This window comes from Dermacentor andersoni, chromosome 1 (genome assembly GCF_023375885.2).
Source record: "Dermacentor andersoni chromosome 1, qqDerAnde1_hic_scaffold, whole genome shotgun sequence".
NCBI classification, from domain to species: domain Eukaryota; kingdom Metazoa; phylum Arthropoda; class Arachnida; order Ixodida; family Ixodidae; genus Dermacentor; species Dermacentor andersoni.
Genome location: NC_092814.1, coordinates 208,606,543 through 208,632,707, shown reverse-complemented (window position 1 = coordinate 208,632,707; position 26,165 = coordinate 208,606,543). Strand labels below are relative to the sequence as shown.

Here is a 26,165-nt window from a genome sequence, read left to right as displayed (position 1 = left end):
AATCATGCTTAATGCATACACCACAAAGGCAAAATATTAAAATAGCACCCCCCCCCCCCCTCCCAGCTAGCCCCGTCTTGCTATGCCTATGATCACCGGAAAAGTACTAGGTCGAATTCCAGTGGCGTGCTCGTCAGCCTGAGTCATCAAGATGGCTATTTGTTTTTGTGGCTTGCAGGGCCACAGAAAATCCGGTGTCGGCGTTGTCGGCGTCTGTTGGCCATGAGCGAAAATGTCCGATAAAGGCGATAAATAGATGATAACCAGAAAATAAAATTTCGGGTCGGGGATTCGACCTCAGGAACTATGGGTTGCGAGACCAGCATGTTAACACATTCAGCCACCGTCAGTCGATGGTGCGCACGCTCTTAAACGGAGTTTTATATGAATAAGTTCGGACGCGGCACATGCACGTCTTCGATGCTGCGTCCACTTCCTCTTTGATAGGGTCCCACCAACAACAGCCTTCCATGATTTCCGATGCGAACATAGCATGTTTACACTATCGTGTTCCACTCTTAAAAGGAACTTTAAACGTTTTCAATTATTGTGGTAGCTGTGATATACTCCCACACATTAATACTCACATCTACTCACGCTCACTCACTCACCTTCACACTCACATCTACTAAGAGCACTTACTGACATTCATACCATCATTCACACTCACCCGCACTCAATAACTCGCGTTCACGTTCACCTCCACTCACCTGCGTTCACACTCACCTGCACTCACACTCACCTCCACTCACTCCCTAACACCATGTTCACACTCGCAAGCACTCACCCATGTTCACACTCACCTCCATTCACTCACTTCCACTCACCACATTCACACTCACCTCCGCACACACTCACTCACACTTGCACTCACTGGCACTCACGCCTTTGAAATGAGTGTGAGTGTGAGTGAGTGCACTCATGAGTGAGTGCGCCGACCTATGGCTGCACTACACAAGTTCTCATGTTCTATGTCTATATTATGCCCATGGGGGGTAAATTTACCAATATCTTGCTCCAATCTTATGTTTAATTGGGCTCAGTTAACATTTTAAAACACTCACATTTACGAATGGGACACTATTCGATTCGTTATTCGAAAGTTTTGAATATTCGCACATCTCTACTCAATTGTAACAACGAGCAGCTGCCCCACCCTGAACTTTTGTGCGTGTTCTATGACAAAATGAACTGCTTACTACAATGTTCCCATTCCACATTATTGGCTATACCAATTAAATCTGGCTATGCTAAATAGAAAAGAGCCGCAAAATCCAGGAAATGAAAAAATTTCGAGGTGCTTCGCCATCCCCACCTTTGTGCCATGCAGCCCACATGGCATGCCTTAGTCATCCCTCTCCAGTCTCTTCTCTGCCCCTCCAACGTCAGTGAGAGGGTGGGAGATTGCAAAGGGAGCTAATGGAAGAGATTGTCTCACTTGAACTTGTATTCCAATCCTTTGCAAAAACTAAATAAGGTGTGGCGATTTCTGAGTGGAGAAAGAAGCATGCATGGTGGATATTTGCTTGTCAATTCAAGGACCCCGCACATCCTGCATAAGTTCATTTTTTTCCTAGTTAAAATATCACAAACCAGCATTTCACATAGCTATGAACAAAACGAAACATATAACATAAGTCTGCAAACATAACTCTCTGCATTAACCCTTCAAGGGACAAATTTTTTTCAGAAAAGGCGTCCTCCAGGGTCACAATTTTTTTCTTACCTATGTAAATTTTTGAGAGCGACTTATTTGAAAAAAAAAAAAACGTTTTCTAGGTGGCAATGAAGCAAAAAAAAATTTTGATGTGTGCATGCATTAAACAACCATAATTCAATTGTCCTTTTTACAAGTGTGATAATATTACAACTTACTTTGAAGTTTTAATAGGTTTCACGCAAGTAGGAAGACAATTTGAAACTGTCCATTTCATTGTCTATATTTATCATGTGTTGCGCTGAGGGAGCCGTCCCAGCAAAGACAGCAGTGCAGTGGCCTTCGATCTACGTCCGAACTGATAACGAAGGGACCAAAGAATAGAAAATGATGTGGAATGTTAGGGAATACGGACCCAGCAACAGACCCAGGCTGCAGCATAAGTGAGGTGTGCCATGTGAACGCCCGTAAGCATGCCGAGTAGTGAGAATGAGTGAGAAACTTGCAGCAATCAAATGTTGGATATTTAGGTTAAGATCTATCAGTCCTCAAGCGCCTTGAAGAAAAATGTGCGCGTGCAACAGTATCACTGGTTTGCGAGTGCCCATCTGTAAATAATGTAATTGCACGCCTATGAGAGGGTCATGCAGGCGGACATCTCGTAACGAAAAGCATGAAAATGCAGATTATAAATCGGGAAAGCATGGTCACGAGCATGCTGCAATAAGCTGGCAGAAGCATAAATGCTCCATAACTACAGTAAAAGCTCATTTATTCACAACTTAATTCAAAGTACCACCACACTCTGTACAGCGATGTATTGAAAGCAATATGTAACGCATCCCACTAATTCACACTGAAATCCGCACCGCCACCAATAATACGAACTCTGAGTCATCGTAGATGGGGGAGTGCTAGTGCGCGGGAGCACATTGGTGACGCTGGCGTCAGCACGTGGGCCGCACAGCTTTGCTCTTTCCATCTGCAGCTCTTTGTTTAGGCTCGACTGGAGAGAGACACATTTGCACCTGGCCAGGCATGGCCAACGCCTCTGTTGCAGGTCGCTTCTCTTCCTCTCTCAAGACCTTCTAAATAAAAACGCGTATGCGGTGCGGCACGTTTTTTTTTCTTCTTCCTTTTTCTTTCTTTTTTTCATGTTACATCTTGGAGGCTATGCTCTTTCTCTATGAGGTGTTCTGCCAAGAAGCGGCACTAGGTAATGCCTGAAACATGGCTGCCGTGACGTTTATCAGCGCTCACAGTACCAAAAAGCATAGCCTTTGAGATTCGTGGCTATTACTGAAAGGAAAGCATCACTGGGATATGCGTTTGAACGCCACCTATTTGTATAGTGGAACTCGGCGGCGTGCAGCCAGTGCAGCTATGAAAGTACAACGGAGACCAATGTCGCAGCAGGTTGTGGTGCATTTTGCGAGTGCATTTTAGAGCGCAGCGCTTATTCCTGCAGCGAGCATTGACAGAGCAAAGGGATGTTTTATGGTGTGATGCTTTCGGCCCGCATCGCTTGCAGCCAGTCACCCTATGCCGTTCCCTCTAGACGTCGACGCTCCTGCCGTCAGCTGCTCTCTTTGGAGCATGCACAGAATCCCAAATCCGCGTGCCGCTTTGAACACTTTGAACGGCTGTCTGTGACCATCGGCAAAGCGGCGTGGGCACCATTATATTGCGACAGAAATTATGCGACAGAAGGCATCAGGGTGGGACAGGGGGAGGGGGGGGGGTAAATTTTTCTTTGGCAGCTGCTGCTTATGGTGCGGCCGTGCACCCTATATTGAAAGCGATTTATGACGTGGCTAAAGTGCGTGCCTCCGCCGGCCTATCTTCAAAGCGATCTGCAATGTTTGCAGAGTCAGTGTAGTGCCGGTAGCTTCGTATGCAATGTTCTTTCTATGTTTCATTAACGTTGAAGTGAGAGATGTACGAAGGTCAATTCACTCACTGCTATGGCCGCGATTCTTCACTCCAGCATTTTTCAGCGAGTTTCCGCGGTCATCAAGTGAGATGTATTCATGTTTACCTGTGCACACGTGACACCGTGATTGTTCATTTAGTTAGTAAGCGAATGTTTACAAGCTTATACGGCCAATAAACTACTATCTTTACTTCGTATAATGATCTTCTAATTTGCTATCGCAAGCGATGCTTCGCCTTTAAGGCAAAACAGATATTTTTTTTCTCTGCGCCATGCATTGTGGGTCAGCACAGTCGGTGCGATGAACGCGCAGATGGAGCAAGAGCCATCTCAACGTCTCAAACCGCGTTGGCCGTGCCCGACGTAGAGTGCGTGCGCTCACGCTACATCGGACTATATACGCGCTTTAACTGAGCGATTTTTTTCCTCTGAATTTCATTAGTTCGAATTTTGTATAATTCGAAATTTCGTAGCATACCCGCAAAATTCGAATTAACAAGCTTTTACTGTACTATGGTGACAGACACCATAGAGCAAAGCGAAAAATTAGTTTTGACGGAAGCCAAAAGACAGCAACACAAAGGTTCTTCTAGAAGTCACAGAAGGTTGCAGCACCTCCTGAGGTGTATATGGCGACGCTTCATTCCGAAAATGCATGTTTTTTTCAAACATTCAGTCGTCGCCGTATATGTACGGCCATAACCATATGGAATTTGTTTTCGTCGCCATACATGCATAAAGACGACAACCCTCAATGGGTTAATTAAGAAGTTTTTCCTCCTTTACATTAATTTTCAGAGCTGCTTGCTTTCACGAATATAGAACAGTTGCTGACAATCATGGCACCAGAAGTATTTAATGTCCAAGTATTCAAATGCCTCAATGGCCATTGGGATTTTTCCATGTAGCCGCAATGCAACTTTTTCCATTTTTATGGTTTGCAATACTAAAGACCATTTACTATAGAGCCTTTTACAAGTGTGACACCGGTATTGAAGTTTTAATTCATTAAACGCAATTGTACACGTTCACCTCTAATTAAGCCCTAAGCAGCAGTGGTTACACACATGAAAAATTAGCATAGAGGAATTTCACAAGAGATGCCAAAGCACACACACGAATTGTTAGTAATGCACAACACGCATGCACCAGGTATGCTCCTCGCACTCTGCTTTCAAACAGAACACTTTTACAATTTCTTTATCTTTCCTCTTCTCGCGTAACCTTTTCACAAACTGCTTTTATTTATTCTTTCTATAGATTATGTGTACTGTGGTGATGCAATGATGATGCAACTAAAAAAATTACCATAACACCCTTTCTATATGAAATTTTACAGAAAGCGACCTTGACATAAATGCAAGCATTTAGCTTCTCACTTCTCAGCATCGTAACTGAAGGAACCTCATTTTTATGAAAGAGAGCATATTAGCCAGCATATTATCACTGCATATTATCACTGTGGAAGCCCACAAATCCGGGCTTCTGACACAAGGCGTTGAGTGCCACTAATGGACGCTAAGCAGAAAAGTCCTGGCAAAACAAAAGCAGCACAGCAGTATCCGCATAAGTAACCCGTCCTGTCATTCGGACTACAAACAAAAGCAGTTTTCAAGTGCTGGTGAAAAGGCTAGGCCAGAATGCGCAGGTAGCTTCAGCTTAAGGCAGCTTGCTTTGGTTAAAAAAAACCATGCACACAATCAATGCAGTCTACTTTTCATCCTTTTAATCTCAACCATACCTTGGCAGCATAGTGCACAGCCACTGTGTACCTGTTTTATGCTGAAGTGCCGCAGCAAACTAGCTGTCATATAAAAAGCACACCAGCTAGCATAGAACTTTCCATGGGTGGGCCTACACATTTGTGCCCGAAAACGAGCAATGCAGGTGATCGTTCATGTATTGCAGTATTTGGGTTACTTTCATATTCAGACATATTTTAGGCATCCAGCATTATGCAAATAAAATTGTGGTGAAACCTGTCTTTCCACATGGCCATTTCTATAAAGCCTTGAAACTTATAGCTATATGAGTAAAAGAATGGCCACAGTACCTTATCTGTATAAGAGACAATAAGCAAGCAAAATCTGAGAAACTCATTTCTAAAAAAATTTTCTTCTGTCAAAGCCATCTTTTCTTCTATATCTTTTAACCTTTGTCAATAATACCAGCTTTGCAACATTAATTGCACTTTGATATTTTTATTTTTTGGTACATGTGCTTGTTACAACTACTGTAACACTTCTATGAAGCCTTAGCCTTGAAGATGCAAAAGTAAACATGTTCCTTTGGAAGAAATTTATTTGAATTTCATTCAAATTAAAATTGCACTAAGCCCACCCTAATAAATTAGCTTGGCACAATCTATATCTCACATTAGCATGGAAGACCTCATGTGTTGCTGTCCCTATTATATATACAGCAGAACCTCATTCATACGTTCTGGAAAAAGCCGTGAGAAAAAATGTACTAACCGGGAAAACATACAATCCAAAATTACTAAACCATTTGAAAGACTAAACTTTTGCTGACATCTACGTAATGCAAAGCATCACAGGGATCACTGCCGCACGAGACACCAACACACATCGAGCTGGTGGTGCACTGGCAGCCCGAGACAGGCTTTGTTGTTTTGCTATTGCGTGGTGTTTTAAGAGAACGATGAGAAATCGAAAACAAATTGAGCTGCTGGGCAACGCCGGATGCCGCCAAAGCTAAACGTGATGCCCACATCACACCACCTGCAGCAGGGAACGGTGGCACGTTTGGATTATCCTCTACTAAAAGCGTGTGGTACGCTACCAATGGCACCACGTGCTGTAAAAAAAGTCGTGGTCCTGCACGGTACACGCAGCACAGTCCCAGTGTAAGCTGGAGGAGCGGCTCCGTAGGAGCTCAATTTTCGCACCACGCACTACAGGGTCATTGTGGCGAAGTCTCTTCATATCGTTTTCACGAGAAGGATCTGAACTGTCTGCCCGGCGTCGGGGGCAAGCTGCGGATATGGTTTCTGATATGGCTTGTCCTGCTCTCTGCACAGCAGTCTGCTGAGGCTGACGTTGCCTGGTTGCAGCCGCGTGCGTAGCTCTACGATTCACTTTTTCAGCAGCGGTTTGTACCTTGCGAGGAGGCACCATAACATGTACCAAAGAGTAAACACAGGTATCCAGACTATGTGGCACACATATCACATCCCTTGACCGTGGCACAGTACACTGCTGTTGATGACGATGATAATGATGGTTTATTGGCATCCCCTTCGAAATAGGGTGGTGGCAAATAGCCACCTAGCCAGCTTGAGTTAACCAAGTCCAGCTACGCGCAGCATGGAACTGCTATATGGAACTGCTACGTGTCGGGACACCTGGTGGAACATAACGGAACTGAAATGCAAAGTTTGTATGTATCAATGCTACATGGTGCACATGTCACATCGCGTGTCAAATGGCACAATATGATGCTAATGATGATGACAATTTTATTACATTTACATTTAAGCGGGATGGTGAAAAACAATCACTTAGCCTGCTTGAATTAATCAGGTATGCCATACATGTTTTTCATTACATCAATATTTATACATCTCCATAATCTCTTTTTCTCTTTTTTCCTTAAGTCTTCCTTATCTACCTTGTACCACTACCTTGTCCTACTAGGAAACATTAATACCCAAGAAAGTGGATGGGAAAACGGCGCCGTGGTAGCTCAATTGGTAGAGCATTGCACGCGAAATGCGAAGGTTGTGGGATCATTCCCCACTTGCGCCAAGTTGTTTTTTCATCCACTTTCATTTCCGTTAATTTATTGTTTCTTTATTTCATTTATTAAGCACGTGTAATTTCCCCTATGTTGTCCTCAATGTCAGTGTTTGTTGGCTTCTTATGATACGACTAATAAAAATCGGGCCCCTCAGTTAATCCCCTTTCTTCTCGTTTACCTGTGCATCTGTTACATGGCAATTCTACCTCATGTAATAATATGCAGCTGCGATGCAAAATGTGCACGCATCGATGCTACACGGTGTGCATGTGACATCGCATGTCTCCTCGCGCGCTAGGACGCGTTTATAGCGCATTTTTCCGCTGAATCTTAGCAAGTACTGGCATGGCTGAGTGGTAGAGTAGCTGACTTCCACGCAACAGGCGCGAGTTCAATCCTAGCAGGAACAGTTTTTTTTTTTTTTCTCATTGCCAGCGATAGCTGCTACGGACACTGGACACCGGCGGCAGTGTACGCCACCGCCAACTGAAACGGCTATTGGAATGAGCCCACAACTGCTTACGCTGTGATAGGTGAACATGCTTATCGCAATAGGTTTGGTGGCGATAGCAGTGAATGCGGCGTGCGACGACCTGGCTGGAGATTTGCTGGTACCAGAATAAGAAACTGCGCGCCGTCGCTTTCATGTGAGATGGGCAGCTATGTGCTGTTCTCGATTGTGCGCATCTCACGCCCTTTCTTATTCATGTGGGATCTAGTGGTCGGAAAACGTATGCAAACGCAGTCTGCAGCAGGAAATGGTGGCGTGTTTCGGTTATTGCCAATTAAAAGCTAACACAACGCTTCTGACAGCACCATGCGCTGTGAAACAGATAGGCAAAGATGCTTATCACAATAGGATTGGCAGTGATAGATGTGAATGCTGCGTGCGACAACCCCAGAAAAGATTTGCTGGTACCGAAGTGAGAAACTGAGTGCATGCCGGTGTTTTCATGTGAGATGGGCGGGTGAGTATTGCAGTGAAGCTGCCGTGGCGGGCAGCTATATACAATTCTCGATCGCGCGCACCTTGCACCTTTCCTTCTTTACATGCGAGCTAGCTTCTGGACAATGTATTGTACGATCATAATTTGGCAACGTACTGAATGCTGGTGCCCAAAAATCATGTTTTCCAGGAATGCATGAACCGGTCAAAAATGAGTAACTCTATTGGATCGTTTTTTGTGTTCTCGATTATGAACGTTGGCACCAGGAAAATGGATGTTACGAGAATGTATTAACAAGGTTCTACTGTATACAGTAGTACAACCTAACATCGTTATAATGAGGTCACATCTGACAAGAAAATGCCTTTATTATATCCACAATTTATTATGTAAGATACACAGTGACATAAATGCATACATCTACATACAAACATAGATTCATGAAAAAATTCACAAATCAAAACTTCAGAGGACAGCCTTCTTGCAACTCTCCTCCATAGAAACGGGGTTACTGTAGCCACAATGAAGAGAAAAGAGAACCTGAATATAGTCAGCCAATGCAAAACCCACCTCATCTCCAGGGTTGACAAGACCCAATATGGTGGTGTAGAGTGCCTCGTAAGCACCCACTGTGACCAGCACCTCCTTCTGAGGGTCAATCTGGCGACCAGTTAGCCGTGAGTACATCTTGGCCAACGCATTGACCAGTCGCAGGTGACCCTGCAAGAAAAGAATGTTAAGGTACATGTCTCTCAGTGGACTATTCTTGCTATTCATCATGTTATTGATTCAATAAATAAAACCACTTAGTGACGTTTTATGTCCTAAAGCTGCACAGCGGGTTTATGAGAGATGCTGTGGTGGAGAGCTGTGGGTAAATTTTGACCCGCTGTGATTCATTTAACATACATCTAAATTTTGACACACAAGAGTTTTCATGTCCAACCCTTGTCAGAACATTGCTGCTACAGTCAGAAACAGGATCTGTAAGCTCGCACTCAGCTGCAGAACACCATAGCCTTGAGCCCCCGCAACAAGTAAGAAAACAGCTTCAGATGCTACTAACGAAAAAAAAACTTCGAATTCTCCACAACTTCCTCTGATGCACACGAGCGCCAGGACATGGGCATGTGCATAGTTTAGCGACATGCTCTGAACATTGCAGCTGTGCAACCCTAACTATGTCACTCACCCAAAAAACTAGTAATTGGTCCTAGAGTGCAACTGGATGCCTCCAGGTCTGACCACACTGCATTCATTTGCCCACTGCATAATGTACTGCAATGCTTTTGATCTGATCATGATGTACCAGGTGTTTCAGTGAAGACAGAGAATTCTTAATAGAATGTGTAAGTGCAACTGAACGAGCACTACCTCTGTGTGTCTGTTTCTACGTCCTTGTTCAGTTGCGCCTACACATCCTATATTGATTCAAAGCAACTAGCCCGCCAGCATGTTTTAACCAGAGAATTATTAAAAACAGTGCAATAGAGATAAAGGGTTGCTTCTTTTTTGGTGGCACATTATTCACACCTGTGAACATTAGAGATTATGTGATAATCACTGTTAACTATTTGATTGACTGTGATTCTTTAATTACCTTTTCAGTTAGAGCACATGTTGCAAAAATGAAGCTGATAAGTTATCAAAGCATGTCTATTTAGTAGGAATCCCGACAGTATCAGCGGCTTCGAAATGTTTGACCTGAAAACCTGCGATAAGAATGTTGGTGTTGTACAAAGTTTTGTCCAGCAGGGCATAAGGAATGAGCAATAAAAAATTAGCGGACCTGAGAAGCTTGGCCTTTTAGTAGCAACCACATGAAGCAAGCCAAGGAAAGAATAGGGTAAATTAAATTTTATTTCACTGTAACAATTACGTGTGAGGGTTAAATTTGCAATAAATTTCATGTTACTAATAAAAGAATATTGAAATGAAAGTAGAGGAAAAGATTACTTGCTGCCAGTGAGAGCTGAACCCACAACCTTTGTATGATGCATGCTGCACTATAAATTGAGTTATGACAATGGCTGTCCGCTTTCTTTGGTATTAATGTACCCATATTTATAATCTAGCCTTGAGAGTGTTCGGCAGCACCACTCAAAAGTTGATCCGTCCAAAGCTTTATTGATTTAAGAGAATTTTATCAGCCAGTTGTCTCTTACCAAGATCACATACTATGTGATGCCTGCAATTTCATGGATGTTCTTCAATTGCCACCACAATCTTCAGTGAATTGACCTCCTAGTACTGAATTGGTTCTCTCACACTAGGAAATATAGCAAAGGGCAAGTGAGGTCAAAATGTGAAATCTGCATAACATTTCTACAGCATTTCAGCACAAATGCTTCCAAAATTCATGTGGCATTGTATGCACTGCTGAACGCTGCCATAATGATGCCATTGCAGCCAGCGCTTACATCGAAAGATGAGTCATACGACAGCACTTCGCCTTTATAGTGCTCACACAGAATGAAGTGAGCCATCTTCAAGAGCAGTTTAGGAGGCACATAAATTGTTATCCAGGAACATTGTTCCTTATTAATGAGAATCAGTGACAATCATATTAGCATCAAAAAAGTTGCTTTGGAGCCCCCAATGAGCTCATCATGGTCCTCCAAGGGTGTGCAGTGAAACCCAAGATGCACCCCTTGCTGGTTAGTGTTAGTGTCTGTATATATTAGTTTGAAATTCAGGTACTCAAGCGCTGGGGCCCTAGCGCTTGGGTACATCTGCAGTAGCATATAAGGCAGAAAAGTGCCGTAGGTTTGCATCCCCAAATGAAAGTCACAGCCGTTCGCAGCAAACTAAACATTTATTTACATGTTGCATTTGCTTTTTTCTAAATTAGGGGTGTGCGAATATCGAAATTTTCTAATATGAATACTCAACTATTATTACGCAACAAAAAAGACATGGACGTAAGAGAAGAACACACACCAAGCACAAACTTTAAACTAAATTTATTGCGCCACTGAATCGGTTTATATATGTGAAGCAGTATAGACTGCGCATGCACTTACACGAAGAAAACAAACTGCACATTCGTGTAACATAGTTATGAGTCATGTGATGCTGCCTCCAAGAAACTTAGTTCTTTTTCTGTGAGAGCCAGTGAAGGGAAACTAACACACTTATCACCCAATTTTGCAATCATCTGCGCTTCAGTTATTTCACAGATGAGCTGCATCCTGCCACGAGACACAATCGTGCAATCGTCCTCGATAGGTTTGCAGCCATGATCGCGACAACGAATCGCTAAGAACCCACCGGTGCCATTTTTTTTTAATGTTGTTTCGGTGTTCATGGAGCTGATCATTGAGGCAACACCCAGTTTGCCCGATATATTGCTTCTCACATGAAAGCAGGAGGTTGTAAACCACACGGTGAATACACTCAACGGACTCGCGGCAGTTCTAAAAACTGTATGTATTGCTGAGTATGGTAGCAATGTATTGATGAGTACGGCATGCTGAATGGCAATCTATTGATGAGTATGGTGGTGTTTCCTTCCAGAACGAGGCCGGCATTTCTGGCAGTCAGTTCTACAAGAAATGCCGCTTCTGCCATATACCAACAAGCCACTTCTGCCATATACGTCCGCACATTCTAAGCTTGTTAAGCGAGCTATTATCAGTTTGTGCTTCAAGAACGCCCTTAGCAAGCCTTGCTGCCATGTAGTGGACATAAGTTTTGAAAAGCAAACTCGACGGTGGTCCTTGGCTGGATATCCTAAGGTGGTGCAGGTGTCTGTCGTGGAACACATTTTAAGAGAAGCGCGATCCAGCATGCAGAAGTCAGTTGCCGATGTCCCTCCTGACAAATGCCCTAAAGTAAGTGTTGTAACCTACATGCATGGGATATCCCATAACTTAATAAATATGGCCCAATGGGCAAATGTAAAAGTTGTCTTTTCTACTCCCAACAAGCTCGGCAAACTTTGCAAATTGACAGATCCAAATGCCATCCCGTCCGATAAATGCACTAAGCATCACCGCAAAAAGTTCGTTGAGTGTATTCACAGTGTGGTTCACAACCTCCTACTTTCATGTGGGAACCAATATATCGGGCAAACTGGGCGTTGCCTCAACGATCGGCTCTACGAACACCGAAACAACGTAAAAAAAAATGGCACCGGTGGGTTCTTCGCGATTCGATGTCGCGATCATGGCTGCTAACCTATTGAGGATGATTGCACGATTGTGTCCCGTGGCAGGATGCAGCTCATCCATGAAATAACTGAAGCGCAGATGATTGCAAATTTGGGTGATAAGTGTGTTAGTTTCCCTTCACTGGCTCTCCCAGAAAAAGAACTAAGTTTCTTGGAGGCAGCATCATATGACTCGCAACTATGTTACACGAATGCGCAGTTCATTTTCTTCATGTAAGCGCATGCGCAATCTATACGCGTAGTGCGCGCCGATGGACACGCCACTGGTGGCGGCCTTGTGCAGAACACACGGGAGAGGAGCCAGCCGCGCGCCGTAGTTTGTTGCGTTGTTGATAGTGCTTCTTTGTCTTATTCACTTTCTCTTTTTTTTTTCAGAGCAAAATAGCCAACACTCTTCGTATGTGTGGGGTGGCCAAAGCTTCAAGGAATGTCGAAAAAGAATTGTTGCACGGTGGGGGGCTCAAATACTGGCGAAAATGTGCCGGCGATACGGTTCTAATCATTCCCCGCAAAGCCTCATCAGCGGGAGCAACGGTAGCAAAAGTGGATTGTCGCTTCGGCGGGAAATTTCTTGTTCCCATCCTTTCCTTTGGCTCGTCAATGTTTTTTTCCACTCGATCATAGTTAGACGCGTAAGCGACGAAGTTCATCTGAAGTGCAGCATACGGTTTAAAGGCATTTCGCTAAAGTTCGGAATGTCGTTTGCCACTTATATTGTTTTCCGCTTCTTTACCGCATTTCGCTAGCTAGGCAGCACGACTGCACGAGCGCATTGTGTTATATGCTAAAGCTACTGAAGTTTGCAAGAACTGAAATTGTTGGTTTTATGTGGCCTGGTAAATCCTCGCACCAGCTGTCGCGCACTTCACATTTTTACATCTATTTTATGCGTGGCTTCGCACATGTTTAACTGTTGCTAGTTGCTCCATGCATAAATCTTGCTGATTCTTTTGAGCTGCGAGGTTTTCACCCTGCCTCATTTGTAAATGGTATAAATCTCGCTGTGTCTTATCGGAATGATACCAAGGAAGTGCTTCTTTAACAGCTTTATTCTTTTCGCCCGAGGGCATCTTATATATTGTGGTTTTTTTGGGAACTGTGTTTAGAAAATAGGTAGTTCAGGGCGAGAATTGCTAATAGTTGCTGAATATGGTATTTTTGTTCCATTTTTCGCTGAAAAGTTCACATCACGTTTAGGAAGTCATCACACCTCGATGCTGCCTGAGCAGACTTAACATGCCGAGTGATTTGTTTGTTTCACAACATAGTCCCTTCTTGCATGTGAATTTTGTACTCAACTGAATTCTTTCTTATTATGCTTACGCTGCAGAGGACTAAACCTGGCCTTGCCGCCAGCGCTCATCTACTTTGACTGGCGCTGCTCTGCCTTTAAATATATCATGTGGCACCTCTCTCTAGTAGCATAAAAAAAGTACTGAAAAGTTAGTCAGACTTTAGCTTTGTACGTTTCCAAGCAGCGCCCTTGGGGAATTTAAAATTGCAAAAACTGCAGCGGGAACAGCAGTTTATCGGCGTATGCAGCAGAATTGCATAAGCAGTACAGCACTAACACGCGCTTTTATTAACCCATGCGTTTGGCGACTTCGTTGACTAGTGTACGAGTTTCCATCAATAAATTCACAATTGCTCTTTTTGAGGAGACTTCGATTGCACTTATTTGGCAATGTCACATGTATTCATCGGCAGAAAAATCACAACGGCATATGCAGACATTGCATCGTGCAGATTTGTTTGATATAAGTCTGCACTAACGAGAGGTGACTATTATTGAGGTACAGAAGCAACATTACGGCAAGGGTAGAATTAAAAAAAAAAAAAACTATCAAGCGATCACATTACTAAACAAAATTTATTGGCTAGTTAACATGAGCTCCACTTCATGTAAATGGGGTTCATAGTGTTTGTCTGCGAGACGCACCAGGCACGTATGTGGACCATGTTATCCCGAACACCGGTAACATCGTGTTCATACCCGCTCACACAGAGGTCAGTGTCTTCCCCACAGCTGTCACCACAGAAGCAGCAGCCTGGCACCCGAACAAAGGAGATATCGCAGCCGCAAACTTCAGCCACCCTTGCTGCAAAGGGTTGTCGTCTGCTACTGCTCCCGCGCGTACTGTTGGAAGCGCCCGCTAGGTGGCTATCAGTGGCGCCTCTATAGGCGGTGCACGAGGCGTATACTGCTTCACATATATAAACCGATTCAGTGGCACAATAAATTTAGTTGGAAGTTTGCGCTTGGTGTGCGTTTTTCTTCTCTTACGACCGTGTCTTTTTTGTTGCGCAATAATACTTGAGTAATGGATTACCAATTTACCCGGAATGCTGCTCTCACTAATATGAATACTTAGCTTCAAATATCAAATAATGATATGCACATGCATTTATTAGCAAGTTTGTTTACTTTAAGAATTTGAAACATTGAAATTACATTGTCCATGGCATAAAATTAGACTAGAAAGCAGTTATAGTGAGAAACTGCGTATTTCACTCATGTTTACTCTGAAGATTTAGTAATTTCCACTAGGTGTCTCTTCTTGCCAACCTGCGCCTTATTACACAACATCAAATGCCAGTAAACTCAGAAACATCTGACCCTGTTCCAGCCATCACTCATCGCATTTGCTGCCAAGTAATGAGCTCAGGAATGGTGGCACTGCGAAAGTAACAAATGGGCAAGACAAAAGCCTTACTCAGACGTAACCAAAACCAAGTGGTGCTGTACTGTTTGCTATGATCATTGCTTAGAAAAGAACTGCAAGAACATTGTCTTTTCTTTTTCATATGTTTTGTGCCACATGCAAGCAGGACTTCTGTAGCACAGTTTGTGCAGCAAGCCCTTTCTGTTGTTTTCCTTCAGTGTAAGACACCTGACCAACTCACGGTTGTCGAGGTACAGCATTTGCAAGAATATAGCTCAATCACCGATATATGTAAGGTATGTTACATTATACAACAGAAAGAAAGGATAAGCGCACCTTCAATTGCATGGAAAAAGTGTTTTGATTAAGACTCCAAGTAAGCATGTGTAATGCATACATACTCGTTTAATAAATGCACCTTTTAGCATGCCGCAATGTGCACAGGCATCACGGTAATGCAAATCGCGGAACACCCATCACCTGTGAGATCTGTACTACAAGTCCCGAGCCTTGCTTGGGTGTGTATTGCGGTAGCAGATTGGACATCACTCTATCCTGAAATGTTGTAACAGGCATGCGATACGCTGCACGGAGGCACAACATGCGCATGCAGTAGGGAGCTGGCTTATTTGCCTGTGAGACGGCCATCGCTACTGAGGATTGGCCCGCTGAATCTGTATTCCCAGAAGCAGCATATTGCAGTTGATTGACAGTTTTTCTCACATTATTAACCATTTAAGTTGGAATTTTTTTCACTAGTAATGCCCTTGCACTGTCTGAAATGACTGAACTATAACTATTGGTCAGATTTCACAATTTCTGGCAGATTGGAGACTCTGAAAAATTAAACTTTGAATGGAGGTACTGTCGAAACCAGTCTCCAGTGCTTCTAGCACTTCCTAAATAAAATGAAGCAATATTTGTGCTTTGGTCGACTCGGCAACCTAAATTTAAAACGACAGCAGCATTGAAGACATGCAAGCTTCTGTCGAGATGCCTAATTTTTCGATATGATGTCTAGGCTGTTTTAACGATGTCTTTAACAACAGCAAATTCTGATGAGTGCATGCTTTTTGATAACTGCGTTTAACTAATATCAAGTGCAACTGTACTGTTCCCCCGAGGGTTGATTTTATTCAAGAGCATATGTAGAAATCATTACAAGCATTCCTTCGTATTGTGTGGAGTTCACACATACACAAGAGCACGCAGTCTACAAGGTCGATTCAAATGCGTTGGAAAGCTTCGGGCAAAAAGCCATCCAGAACCAAATGTCACTGACATCAGCAAGAGTGGTTAAGGGAGCAGCGATTGAAGCGTGACTACGTGACGAAGGAACAGACATGGTTAAAGAAAAAACATTTTTTAATTAAAAACCACGCAACTACATTTCATTCAACGAAAATTAAATTCTTCATCAGTTTTGTAAACATCATACACATATTCTTACATTTGAGCAATAAACGCTGAGAACCATGTTTGCTCCTGCACAGCCAGAAATGTGTCTGATTTGTTTTGAATATTCGTATCCAAGTGAATACTCCAGAACTTTCCAATACCTAGTTCTCAAATCGAATACAAATATTAAAAACATATTTGATGGTATTCGAAATTTTAAAATATTTGCCCACCCCTACCTAAAATATATATAGCCAACCATAAAATTACAAATAAAAGAAATACTTTTTCATGAAAGATAGCTCATTTACACGCCAAAGGTCTCTGTTGAAAGGAAGCAATGTATACATGCATAAGATTGCAATTAAAGCAGAGCCAAAGCAATCCACAAGGCTAGAAATTTTGCCATCTGGTACAGCACGTTCGCTGCAGAAGTGCATTGTGATCAGATTCATTGTAATCATTGCTTGGCCTTCAGTTTCTGATGCAGGATGACATCAACATGCATTGTGAAATACTGCTGCGAGATTGAAGAATGGGAGAACGAAGGCATGTTCAACACCTACTGTTTTCTGAAAGCATGTCTTGGCTGCACTCATCTCATTTCGCTTCATGGAAATTCTCACTCATGTCGGAAGCAACGAGCTGCCTTTGGGGCAGCAATGTTTCTTCCAAGCGGCTGCCCGAAGAATCCAAGCACGTGTTGGGTTCTGCACATGCTCAATGACGTAGCCTCTATTTTTTGGGTACACAAGCCACTTGCAGCCCTAATCTAAAACTCTCTATTGATGGGAAAAGGCACTGTGCTGAGCAAATTATAACTGGCCAGAATTTCTATTCACCATCCTGAATGTTATGTTACAGGCCCAAAGTCAAGGTGCTTATTTTAGACGTACATCGATTTTTGTGAAAGATCTGCGTTCGTGACATGTGGGCTACAGATGTTTACCAATGCGAAAAGAAAAAGCCTTAGGCCATAACTGAAAGTACTGCACTATGAATCTCTGGGGATATCAAGGTGAATCTCACCTACTTCATTATATCCATTACTGTATTTAGTTATATTCCATTTTGTTATATGGTAATTTGACAGTAATATACAGTTACAGTAATACAGTTATACAGTAATACAGTTAAACTTCAGTGACAGTAATATACAGTTAAACCTCGATATAACAAAGTAGGTAAAATCTGAAATTTTCTGTTACATCAAAATTTCGTTGTACTGAAATTTGACTTTTTATGGAAATAAGCACAGTCGCCGATAGATTTTTCTTACACGGAAAGGAGCCGCAGAATTTTCAGAATTATCGGGCCATCGAAAAAAGCAAATCTGATTGATAAAACAATTAATTTTAAGGCATTTGGGTCCCTTCCACGGTGGCCACATTTCGAAGGGGGGGGGGGGGGGCGATATGGGAAAACGCCCGTGTACTTAGATTTAGGTGCACGTTAAAGAACCCCAGGTGGTCAAAATTTCAGGAGTCCCCCACTAGGGTATGCCTCAAAATCGGATGGTGGTTTTGGCATGTAAAACCTGATAATTTTTTAATGCATTTGGGAGTCGGCAACGTATGATACGGTTTCATGCCACGTCGACGATATCTTAATATCGGCGGTATGAATTAAGCGAAGCCAGCCACGCTTTCGCGTGCACTCCGCCCCCGCAGCTGACAGCGTCGCCCGCACTGTGACGACGCTATCATGAAAAGCGTAGGCAGCAGGGAGCGAATGCTTCTTCTGCCTCTCGCTCCAACGGGTCACCGAAACTCGAGATTACGTAGGCAACCTTCAATGCTAAACGCACGGGAAGACAGCTTACATGATACCAAGCCGTCTCGGCACGCCCACTCTTTGCACACGCGGGAGATTACCTTTAAAGCAGGGTGCACCACTGCGTATGCGCTCAGCCGCGCTTACAGCCATGCGCAGACACGGCCGAGACGCGCGCCAACTTACCCCCCCCCCCCCTTCAAATCCTGCATCTAGCGCGCGCTTGATCACGTTACCGCAAGCGAGCTCCCCCCCTTTCCCTTTTCGCCCCGGGCAGGCGGCACCTATGCGTGAAGCCACTATCTACCTTTCTCGACCTCGCACACTTTCAGTGCGTGGGGCGCGATGGGATCTTATCGCACTTGGACTTTATACGGAACATGATGCAGCTTAACTTCGGCGGTCGCTCTTGCCGCGCCGCGCGCATGGTTTGGGAAGTCCGTTTGCAAGCAGCCGCTTGTAATTCAATCATTTGACCATCTGCGTCCGCGGAAGTTTCCATTTATTATCTCGGCATTCCTTTGCTGCGGAAGTGAAATTTCGTTATATTGAAATCGCATACAAACACACTTCGTTATATTGAGGTTTATATACATGGTGGTCTATGGGCAAGAGGTTATGAAAAGTTAAATACTTCGTTATATAGAGAATTTCGTTATATTGAAGTTCGTTATATCGAGGTTTAACTGTAAAGTATTTACTTTTTGAAACCAAACTATCAGGTTTTGATGACTGCTCAGGTTCCAAAGAAGCTAGCCCATTCGTCCATTTCTGCAGAGTAGCTGCCATGCAGGCAGCACACACAGCAAAGTTTGATAAAATGGCACTGAAAAATGCAGCATTTTCTCATACAGCATGCAAAACAGTTGAATAAAAAGAGAAAAGCCCTCTCATGCAAAAATAATCACTATAACCGCCCAGATTTTGTGTCCATATGACAAAAAACAGCTCTATGCTGCTGAAGCAGACCTGTCACACTTGATCCAACTTTACTGATCACTCAGGCAGTGGTGGTAGATGGCGCCACGGTACATCATCGTGCCCGATAGGTAATGAGCATTAAAAACAATGCTTAGAAATAAACCAGTCTTACTCTTTTTACTCCACTGCAAATCCATTCACATGTACCAAATATAAGACAAAAAATGCATAAGCTATCCCCTTCCCTGCATCCTCCTACCAGAATACAGGCTCCTCTACACTAGCCTAGTCTAATGAGCCAATGCATACGCTTCCCAGAAATAATGATGATTAACCTATCGGTGCCTATACGCAGTATTATTTCCAATGTTTCAGCTCTGCGTATCAAACAACAAAAACACTGCATTCTTGCTGGGAGTTTTCAGGGTCAATTTAGAAAAGACAACTTGTTGCTCTAAGTTTAGAGAAATATGTGATACCGCTAATTTGGTTGAACACACGCAATTAACAACATCTCAGAATGCAATGGTAACAATATGACCACACAAAGTATGGAAAAAAAGAAAAGATGCTGGAAGCAGCTGTAGTACTGACAGCTACTCACATATCCACGTGTGTACTGATGAAGCAAGTTGCCTGCAGCAGCTTCCTGGAGGGCTTTAACAACAAAGTCTGGTGGAGGGAAGTCGGGGAACCCTTGACCGAGATTAATGGGCTTCGTTTCCTGAGCAAGCTGAATGAATTCCACCCTGGAATGTGAAAATGCAAGAAATGCGGAAGAATGGGCGTCTAACATTATTTTCATGCAAGGCATAATCAGAAATGCAAGCGAACATTTTATGCCAAATGCATATAAAAGCATATAACAACTATAAGCTAATGTTTAAGGAATGTATGTACTACAGGCATTACCCACTGTCACTGCTCACAAAGTACAAACTGTGTTCAGCAACACACACACACATTGTGTCAGACCTTGACCTGTCATTGTGAAAACTTCACTGCATTTGTTTCATGTTTAGATATTGCTTAGTCAGTGAAAATTACCACTGCAATGGCCACAATCATATGGAATTCATACTGCTCGCAGCAGACAGAGTGATGATATAGGTAGACATTTTGCCCCAATCAAAATATGGCCACCACAGCCGGAATTTGATCTTGCGCCCTCAATTATTCACATTTTTGGGTAGTTTTGTAATTGACCTGGTTGCTTTTTTTTTACTCGGTAACACTCAATGTAATTAGGTTACTTTTTTGCAATAACCAATTACCAGTGTTACGTTTCGCCTACGACGCGCGGTATAGCCGGCGCGGATGCAACGGACGCCGGGGCTTCGTCCAAAGCGGCGGACATTTTGGCCCGTTCAGCGCCGCCGATACGCCTCCCAGCCACGCGCGTCCAGGCATGTTTCAGTGCCACGTGTCTTCAAGTGTGCGTGTGTGTGTGCATGTTGGTGCCCACGCTTGTCAAAGCGCGGCAGCCGGGGAGAGGAGCTCCCCAAGTGTGAAGCGAGGAGGTCTGACCGGCGCCGGCGCGGCGGATGCGTCACTACACTCGTCTCAACCTGTCTCTCAGCGTGTCCGTGCCCCGTCACGTGCGCCTCTGACGTGACGTTCCTTCTTGCCCTCGACTCCGAGACTATAAAAGCAGCTGCTCCCGGACGCCGAGAGAGGCTCCGATTTCTTCTGTCGAGTAACGTGCTCTCCCGTCTCTCCACTTCGGTCGACCTGACCGCCCGCTCTTTTGCGATGCTAGAATAAACAAGTTGTTCTGTTAGCAGTCGACTCATGCTTTGCCGGGACCTTCGGATGCTTCCAGTTGTGCCCCAGGCCGCCAGGCCAACGCTACCCTTGGGGCTTGCGACCCATTTGCAACAACTCGTGCCAGAGGTCCGATTACAACAACTGTTTGCCAGCGGTGAGATCGCGACAACGGAGGCCAGCAGCGAAGATATGCGGTTGACTGTATGCTGAGCAGCACAACGACCATCCGGGAGCAGTGCAACGAGCCCTGTGTGATGACTGGTTGCCTGCAGCGGAACGACTGCGCTGAATTCTTGGCTGCGAGGTTTGGTGAGTGCGGGACTTTCTTCTTCTGAGTTTTGCCAGGCTTTTGTTAGTGTCAGAAACAGAGCTGGTAATTGTGGTTGTCGTTGCTGCCGGGTTAGTTTGCGGCAAGACAATAGTAGGCAGTAGAGAAAGCAGCGTTCAGAGCAGCCATGGATTTGAAGTCGTTGCGCAAACCGAAATTGCTGGAGCTTGCAAGAGAGTTGGGTCTGGATGTCTCAGACAAACTCAGAAAACCAGAACTGCTAAGGGCTATTCTTGAGTTAGAAGCTGAGGATGACGAGCTGTCGGAATGCCTTGAGACCATTGAGGAGAGGGAGACGGCAAAAAGACAGGAACTTAAAGAGCAAAAAAAGAAAGACGAGCGCGAACGTAAAGAACAAAAAGAGAAAGAAAAAGAAGAGCGCGACCGTCAACACGCTTTGGAAATGAAGCGTCTCGAGGTAGAGATGGAACACGCTCGTAATGGAAGTGAGGCAAACGGTGCAGGAGAACGAGTATCGTTCAAAATGACTGACCAGTCGTGAGCAGGCGTACAGCGCCACCGAGAAAGAGTGTGCGTGTCTCGTGTGGGCCGTTCAGAAATTGTCATGCTACCTAGCCGGCTCGAGGTTTATCATTGAGACGGATCACTGCCCTCTCCAATGGCTGCAGACCATCTCTCCCAAAAATGGCCGCCTCCTGCGCTGGAGCCTCGCTTTGCAACAATATTCCTTTGAGGTGCGTTACAAAAAGGGGAGTCTCAACGGTAACGCCGATGGCTTAAGTCGAAGCCCCTAACGTAGGAATCAGCCTCAGAGTTGTTTGTTAGTGATGTTTTTCTTCCTGAGGCAGGATTTTTAACATATTGCTTTTGTGTAGTGTTTCAAAGTGATGACGTGCTTTATAGTGCAATTTTCCAATTTGTGGACGCGTTCTGAGTGCTGCTAGACTACTGTAAGGAACTAGGCAGTAGTATAAAAGGGGAAAGAGCCTGGCAGGGCTTAGTGAGGGTTGTTTCGTGCTTGCTGACTGAGCGGTTGAGTTTCGGCGTAGTTCTAACGCTTGCCGGGAACGAGAACAAAAATGTCAACTCTCCCGAAGTCACTTTGCAGTGTCCTGTGTGAACCTGAACGAGAGAACGAGGCCTTCTCTGTGCGCTGCGCTCAAGAAACGCCGACGGACGCCCGACTTCGGTTATGAGCATCATCGAGCGACATCCCTCCGGACAGCGGATGCAGTCCCCTGACCATCGGGACCTCCTTCCCCCGGCGGGGCGGTCTGTTACGTTTCGCCTACGACGCGCAGTATAGCCGGCGCGGATGCAACGGACGCCGGGGCTTCGTCCAAAGCGGCGGACATTTTGGCCCGTTCAGCGCCGCCGATACGCCTCCCCGCCACGCGCGTCCAGGCATGTTTCAGTGCCACGTGTCTTCAAGTGTGCGTGTGTGTGTGTGTGTGCATGTTGGTGCCCACGCTTGTCAAAGCGCGGCAGCCGGGGAGAGGAGCTCCCCAAGTGTGAAGCGAGGAGGTCTGACCGGCGCCGGCCCGGCGGATGCGTCACTACACTCGTCCCAACGTGTCTCTCAGCCTGTCCGTGCCGCGCGTCACGTGCGCCTCTATTAGGCGTTCCCTCTTGCCCTCGACTCCGAGACTATAAAAGCAGCTGCCCCCGGACGCCGAGGGAGGCTCTGATTTCTTCTGTCGAGTAACGTGCTCTCCCGTCTCTCCACTTCGGTCGACCTGACCGGCCGCTCTTTTGCGATGCTAGAATAAACAAGTTGTTCTGTTAGCAGTCGACTCATGCTTTGCCAGGACCTTCGGATGCTTCCAGTTGTGCCCCAGGCCGCCAGGCCAACGCTACCCTTGGGGCTTGCGACCCATATGCAACAACTCGTGCCAGCGGTGCATTTGCAACAACGGGTGTCAGCGCTGAGATTCCAACACCAGTAACCAGTTGCTTTATTTACAGGGTAAACTGTAACTAGCGCACAGCTTTCAGCACTGGAATTTGGCAGGAATTACAGTTGAATGCCTGGAGTCGCGCCATGCAGCAGCCTTGTGGATGCGCATGTTCAGACTAGCAAACTCAGGTGTCCTCATCTTAACGCTCCACCAGACCTTGGCTGATGATATGAACAGGCGCTGCTCTCGCTCGATAGCGATGGCGGTCACTCCACAAATTAAGGCGGAAGATATCTGCAATGGCAGCTCAGCATGTTATGCAATGCCAAATAGACATTGACAAAACGACCCTTCCTGTGACATTACGCGATATTTCTTCAGCCAATCAACAAGTTGACATGGCAACAATCTGAGATTGCAATCGCATATTCACAAAATTGCAAATACACTGCACGGTCTTCTGCACACTACCATTCACTTTGTTTTAATTTTTAACATCACAATATAGCTACCAAGGACCAGAAGAACATTTCCTTCGAACAAGTTTACAGCTCTGCATCATGTTTTGCTTATCTTGATGTACGTGCAGAAACACTTTTTGTAATGCTTTCCTTTCGCAGCACAACTTAAAAAAAAAAAAGGAGAGGGAGAGAAAGAAAAGTGATTTCTTGGCAAACAATCAGACAGCCATCATGGCAGATAACAGCAGCCGTGCAGCCGACATGCACGCCAGGAATAGAGCCTCAGAAAATCACCCACATAAGATTTTTTTAAACTCTATTTGGGCCTATTCAGGAGCACCTTCACCAAGCCCCAGCACCAACAACGCACTCCACTTCATAAAGGTCACAGACACGAGCATTGTAGCATTGAGTAACTAAAATCATGTGCACAAGGTGTTTGTACATTACAATACCACCCTTTCCTCCAGCATGCACATAGCAAGTTTTTAGTGCTGATTTGGTGAAGCGCTAAATGACAGGACAAGGAAAGACAACACAAGGGTGCAGACCAGCAACCAGTTTTTATTTGAAGGAACACGTCCTAAAAGATGCACAAATAGTAAAAATCTGTTCTTTGCGACGCCAAATGGTCAATGCATAGAACAAAACAAGCACACACAGCCATGTCACTCAATCAAACGATCAAACTGTTAAGATAATTGAGCTCTTTGTAAATTAAACTTGCGAGGCCGTGCTTACGCAAGAGGGGCCCACTCTTATTGCGTGTGCTTCTACAATTTCGTGCATTCTTTTATCTCTGTGCTGTCTCAGGATTCGGCACTTATCAATTGCCAGTATACATCAGTGCCAAATCCGGAGGTGACACAGAGATCAAAGAACATACCAAATTTCAAATTTGGTCTCAACAAATGTGTCTGTTTCATGTTAAGCATATGCTCATTTTTAAGGTGTTTGTCACCTGGTCTGATACCAAAAACGTTTTTATATAAAGAAAGTCTCCATAGTTTCCGGCTTAGATACTGGCACGACCAATTATTCTATAAAGGATGACATCATCAAATTTTACAGAAACTTGAAACAGAAAATAAAGTGCTAGAATTGCACTTCATTTTTTACAGCAAAGTTTTGAGTTTTTTTATTGGATCAGATATTTTTTGCAGGTTTACATACCTTTGCAGCTCCGAACTCGAATTCGCTACTTGCTCTAAAGAATAGATGATGTAGAAAGTAGGCTGTGAAAAACAAACTTTATTTCTAGCGCCAATGACCGTGTCAAGGGTTAGGCGCGCCGAAATAGTCCGAAATCTGCACTTGCTTTTGCGGCAGCTTCAGCTTCACAATCGCGGTGCGCATGGATTCCAGCTGCTGCGCGAACACTGGCGGCAATCCTTTAGCATGCATAAAATCAATTAAGGAGTCGATCGACGACAGTGCACTTTGCGTCGACATCCAGGTCGGGGTCAAGGAGCCACTGTCAATCTCGTTGTCACTGTCGCTGCTGCCGTCGCCACCGTCGCTGCTGCCGTCGCCACCGTCGCACAACTTTGCCGTCTGTAGAGACAGCACATCTTTGGCAATCACCTCGTCGGTGACCTCATCGCAGAACGAGGCAGCACTGTCTGCAGTCAAAAACTCCTCCATCGACGCACCACCTGTGTCACCAGTAGGAACGAGCTCCCAGAGCTCGGTTATGTCAGCGGCTTCCACCGTGTTGGTCTCGGTGGGTTGGGAAAGTTCGTCCTGACGCACAAAGACCGCCTTTTTGAAGCAATTGTATATGGTTGACTGCTTTACTTCATACCATGCACGGCGCACGGCTTTCAAAAGGCTTCAAATCAGGGGGCCCGTCTGCATGACCCGACGTGCCAGGAGCTGTGCGGTCAATGGCTAAAATTATCCACTCCAGCATGCGCCGCCGATACAGGACCTTAAAGTTGGCGATCACGCCGGCGTCCAACGGCTGCAGGCCTGCCGTATTATTCGGACGCAGAAACATCAATTCGATAGATGTTAGCTTCGGGTTAACGCTTTGTGCGCTACAGCTGTCAAGTAGCAACACTAGTTTTCTTCCTTGGCCTTCAATTATACTGTCGAACTCGAGCAGCCATTCTTCGAACAGGTCGCGGGTCATCCACGCCTTCTTACTGCTGTGATAGCGGACCAGGATGTGCTGATTCTTAAAGCACGTTGGCTTCTTTGATCGCACGATCATAAAAGGCTTAAGACGATGGCTCCCGTCCATGCTAACGCACAGCAACACGGTCACCCTATGTTTCGAGTACTTCCCACCGGGGCATCGATCTCCTTTAAGAGCGTGAGTCTTCGACGGCAACATTTGAAAAAACAGAGCAGTTTCGTTGCAATTATATATCTCCTTCTCCGCGTAGCGCTCCAGCACGCCGGGCAGCTTTGTCTGCAGCCACTGCTGCTTTGCCTGTGTGTCCAAAGACGCCGCTTCCCCTACCACATTTTTGTAAATGATTCCGTGCCGCTCTTTAAAGCGCTGAATCCAGCCTCCCCCAGGC

General features: G+C 44.8%; 1 protein-coding gene across 4 annotated transcripts in view; it reads right to left on the bottom strand.

Moving 5' to 3' along the window:
* Kyat (Kynurenine aminotransferase) overlaps nucleotides 1-26,165 on the bottom strand; it is a 123,603-nt gene that overhangs the window by 77,098 nt on the left and 20,340 nt on the right. For all 4 annotated transcript variants that reach the window (XM_055063001.2, XM_050194587.3, XM_050194588.3 and 1 more), the window contains 2 exons: nucleotides 19,827-19,971; nucleotides 8,867-9,016 (listed from right to left, as the gene is read on the bottom strand). In XM_055063001.2, the coding sequence (XP_054918976.2) occupies nucleotides 8,867-9,016; nucleotides 19,827-19,971 (295 nt within the window). The remainder of the gene's footprint in view (nucleotides 1-8,866; nucleotides 9,017-19,826; nucleotides 19,972-26,165) is intronic.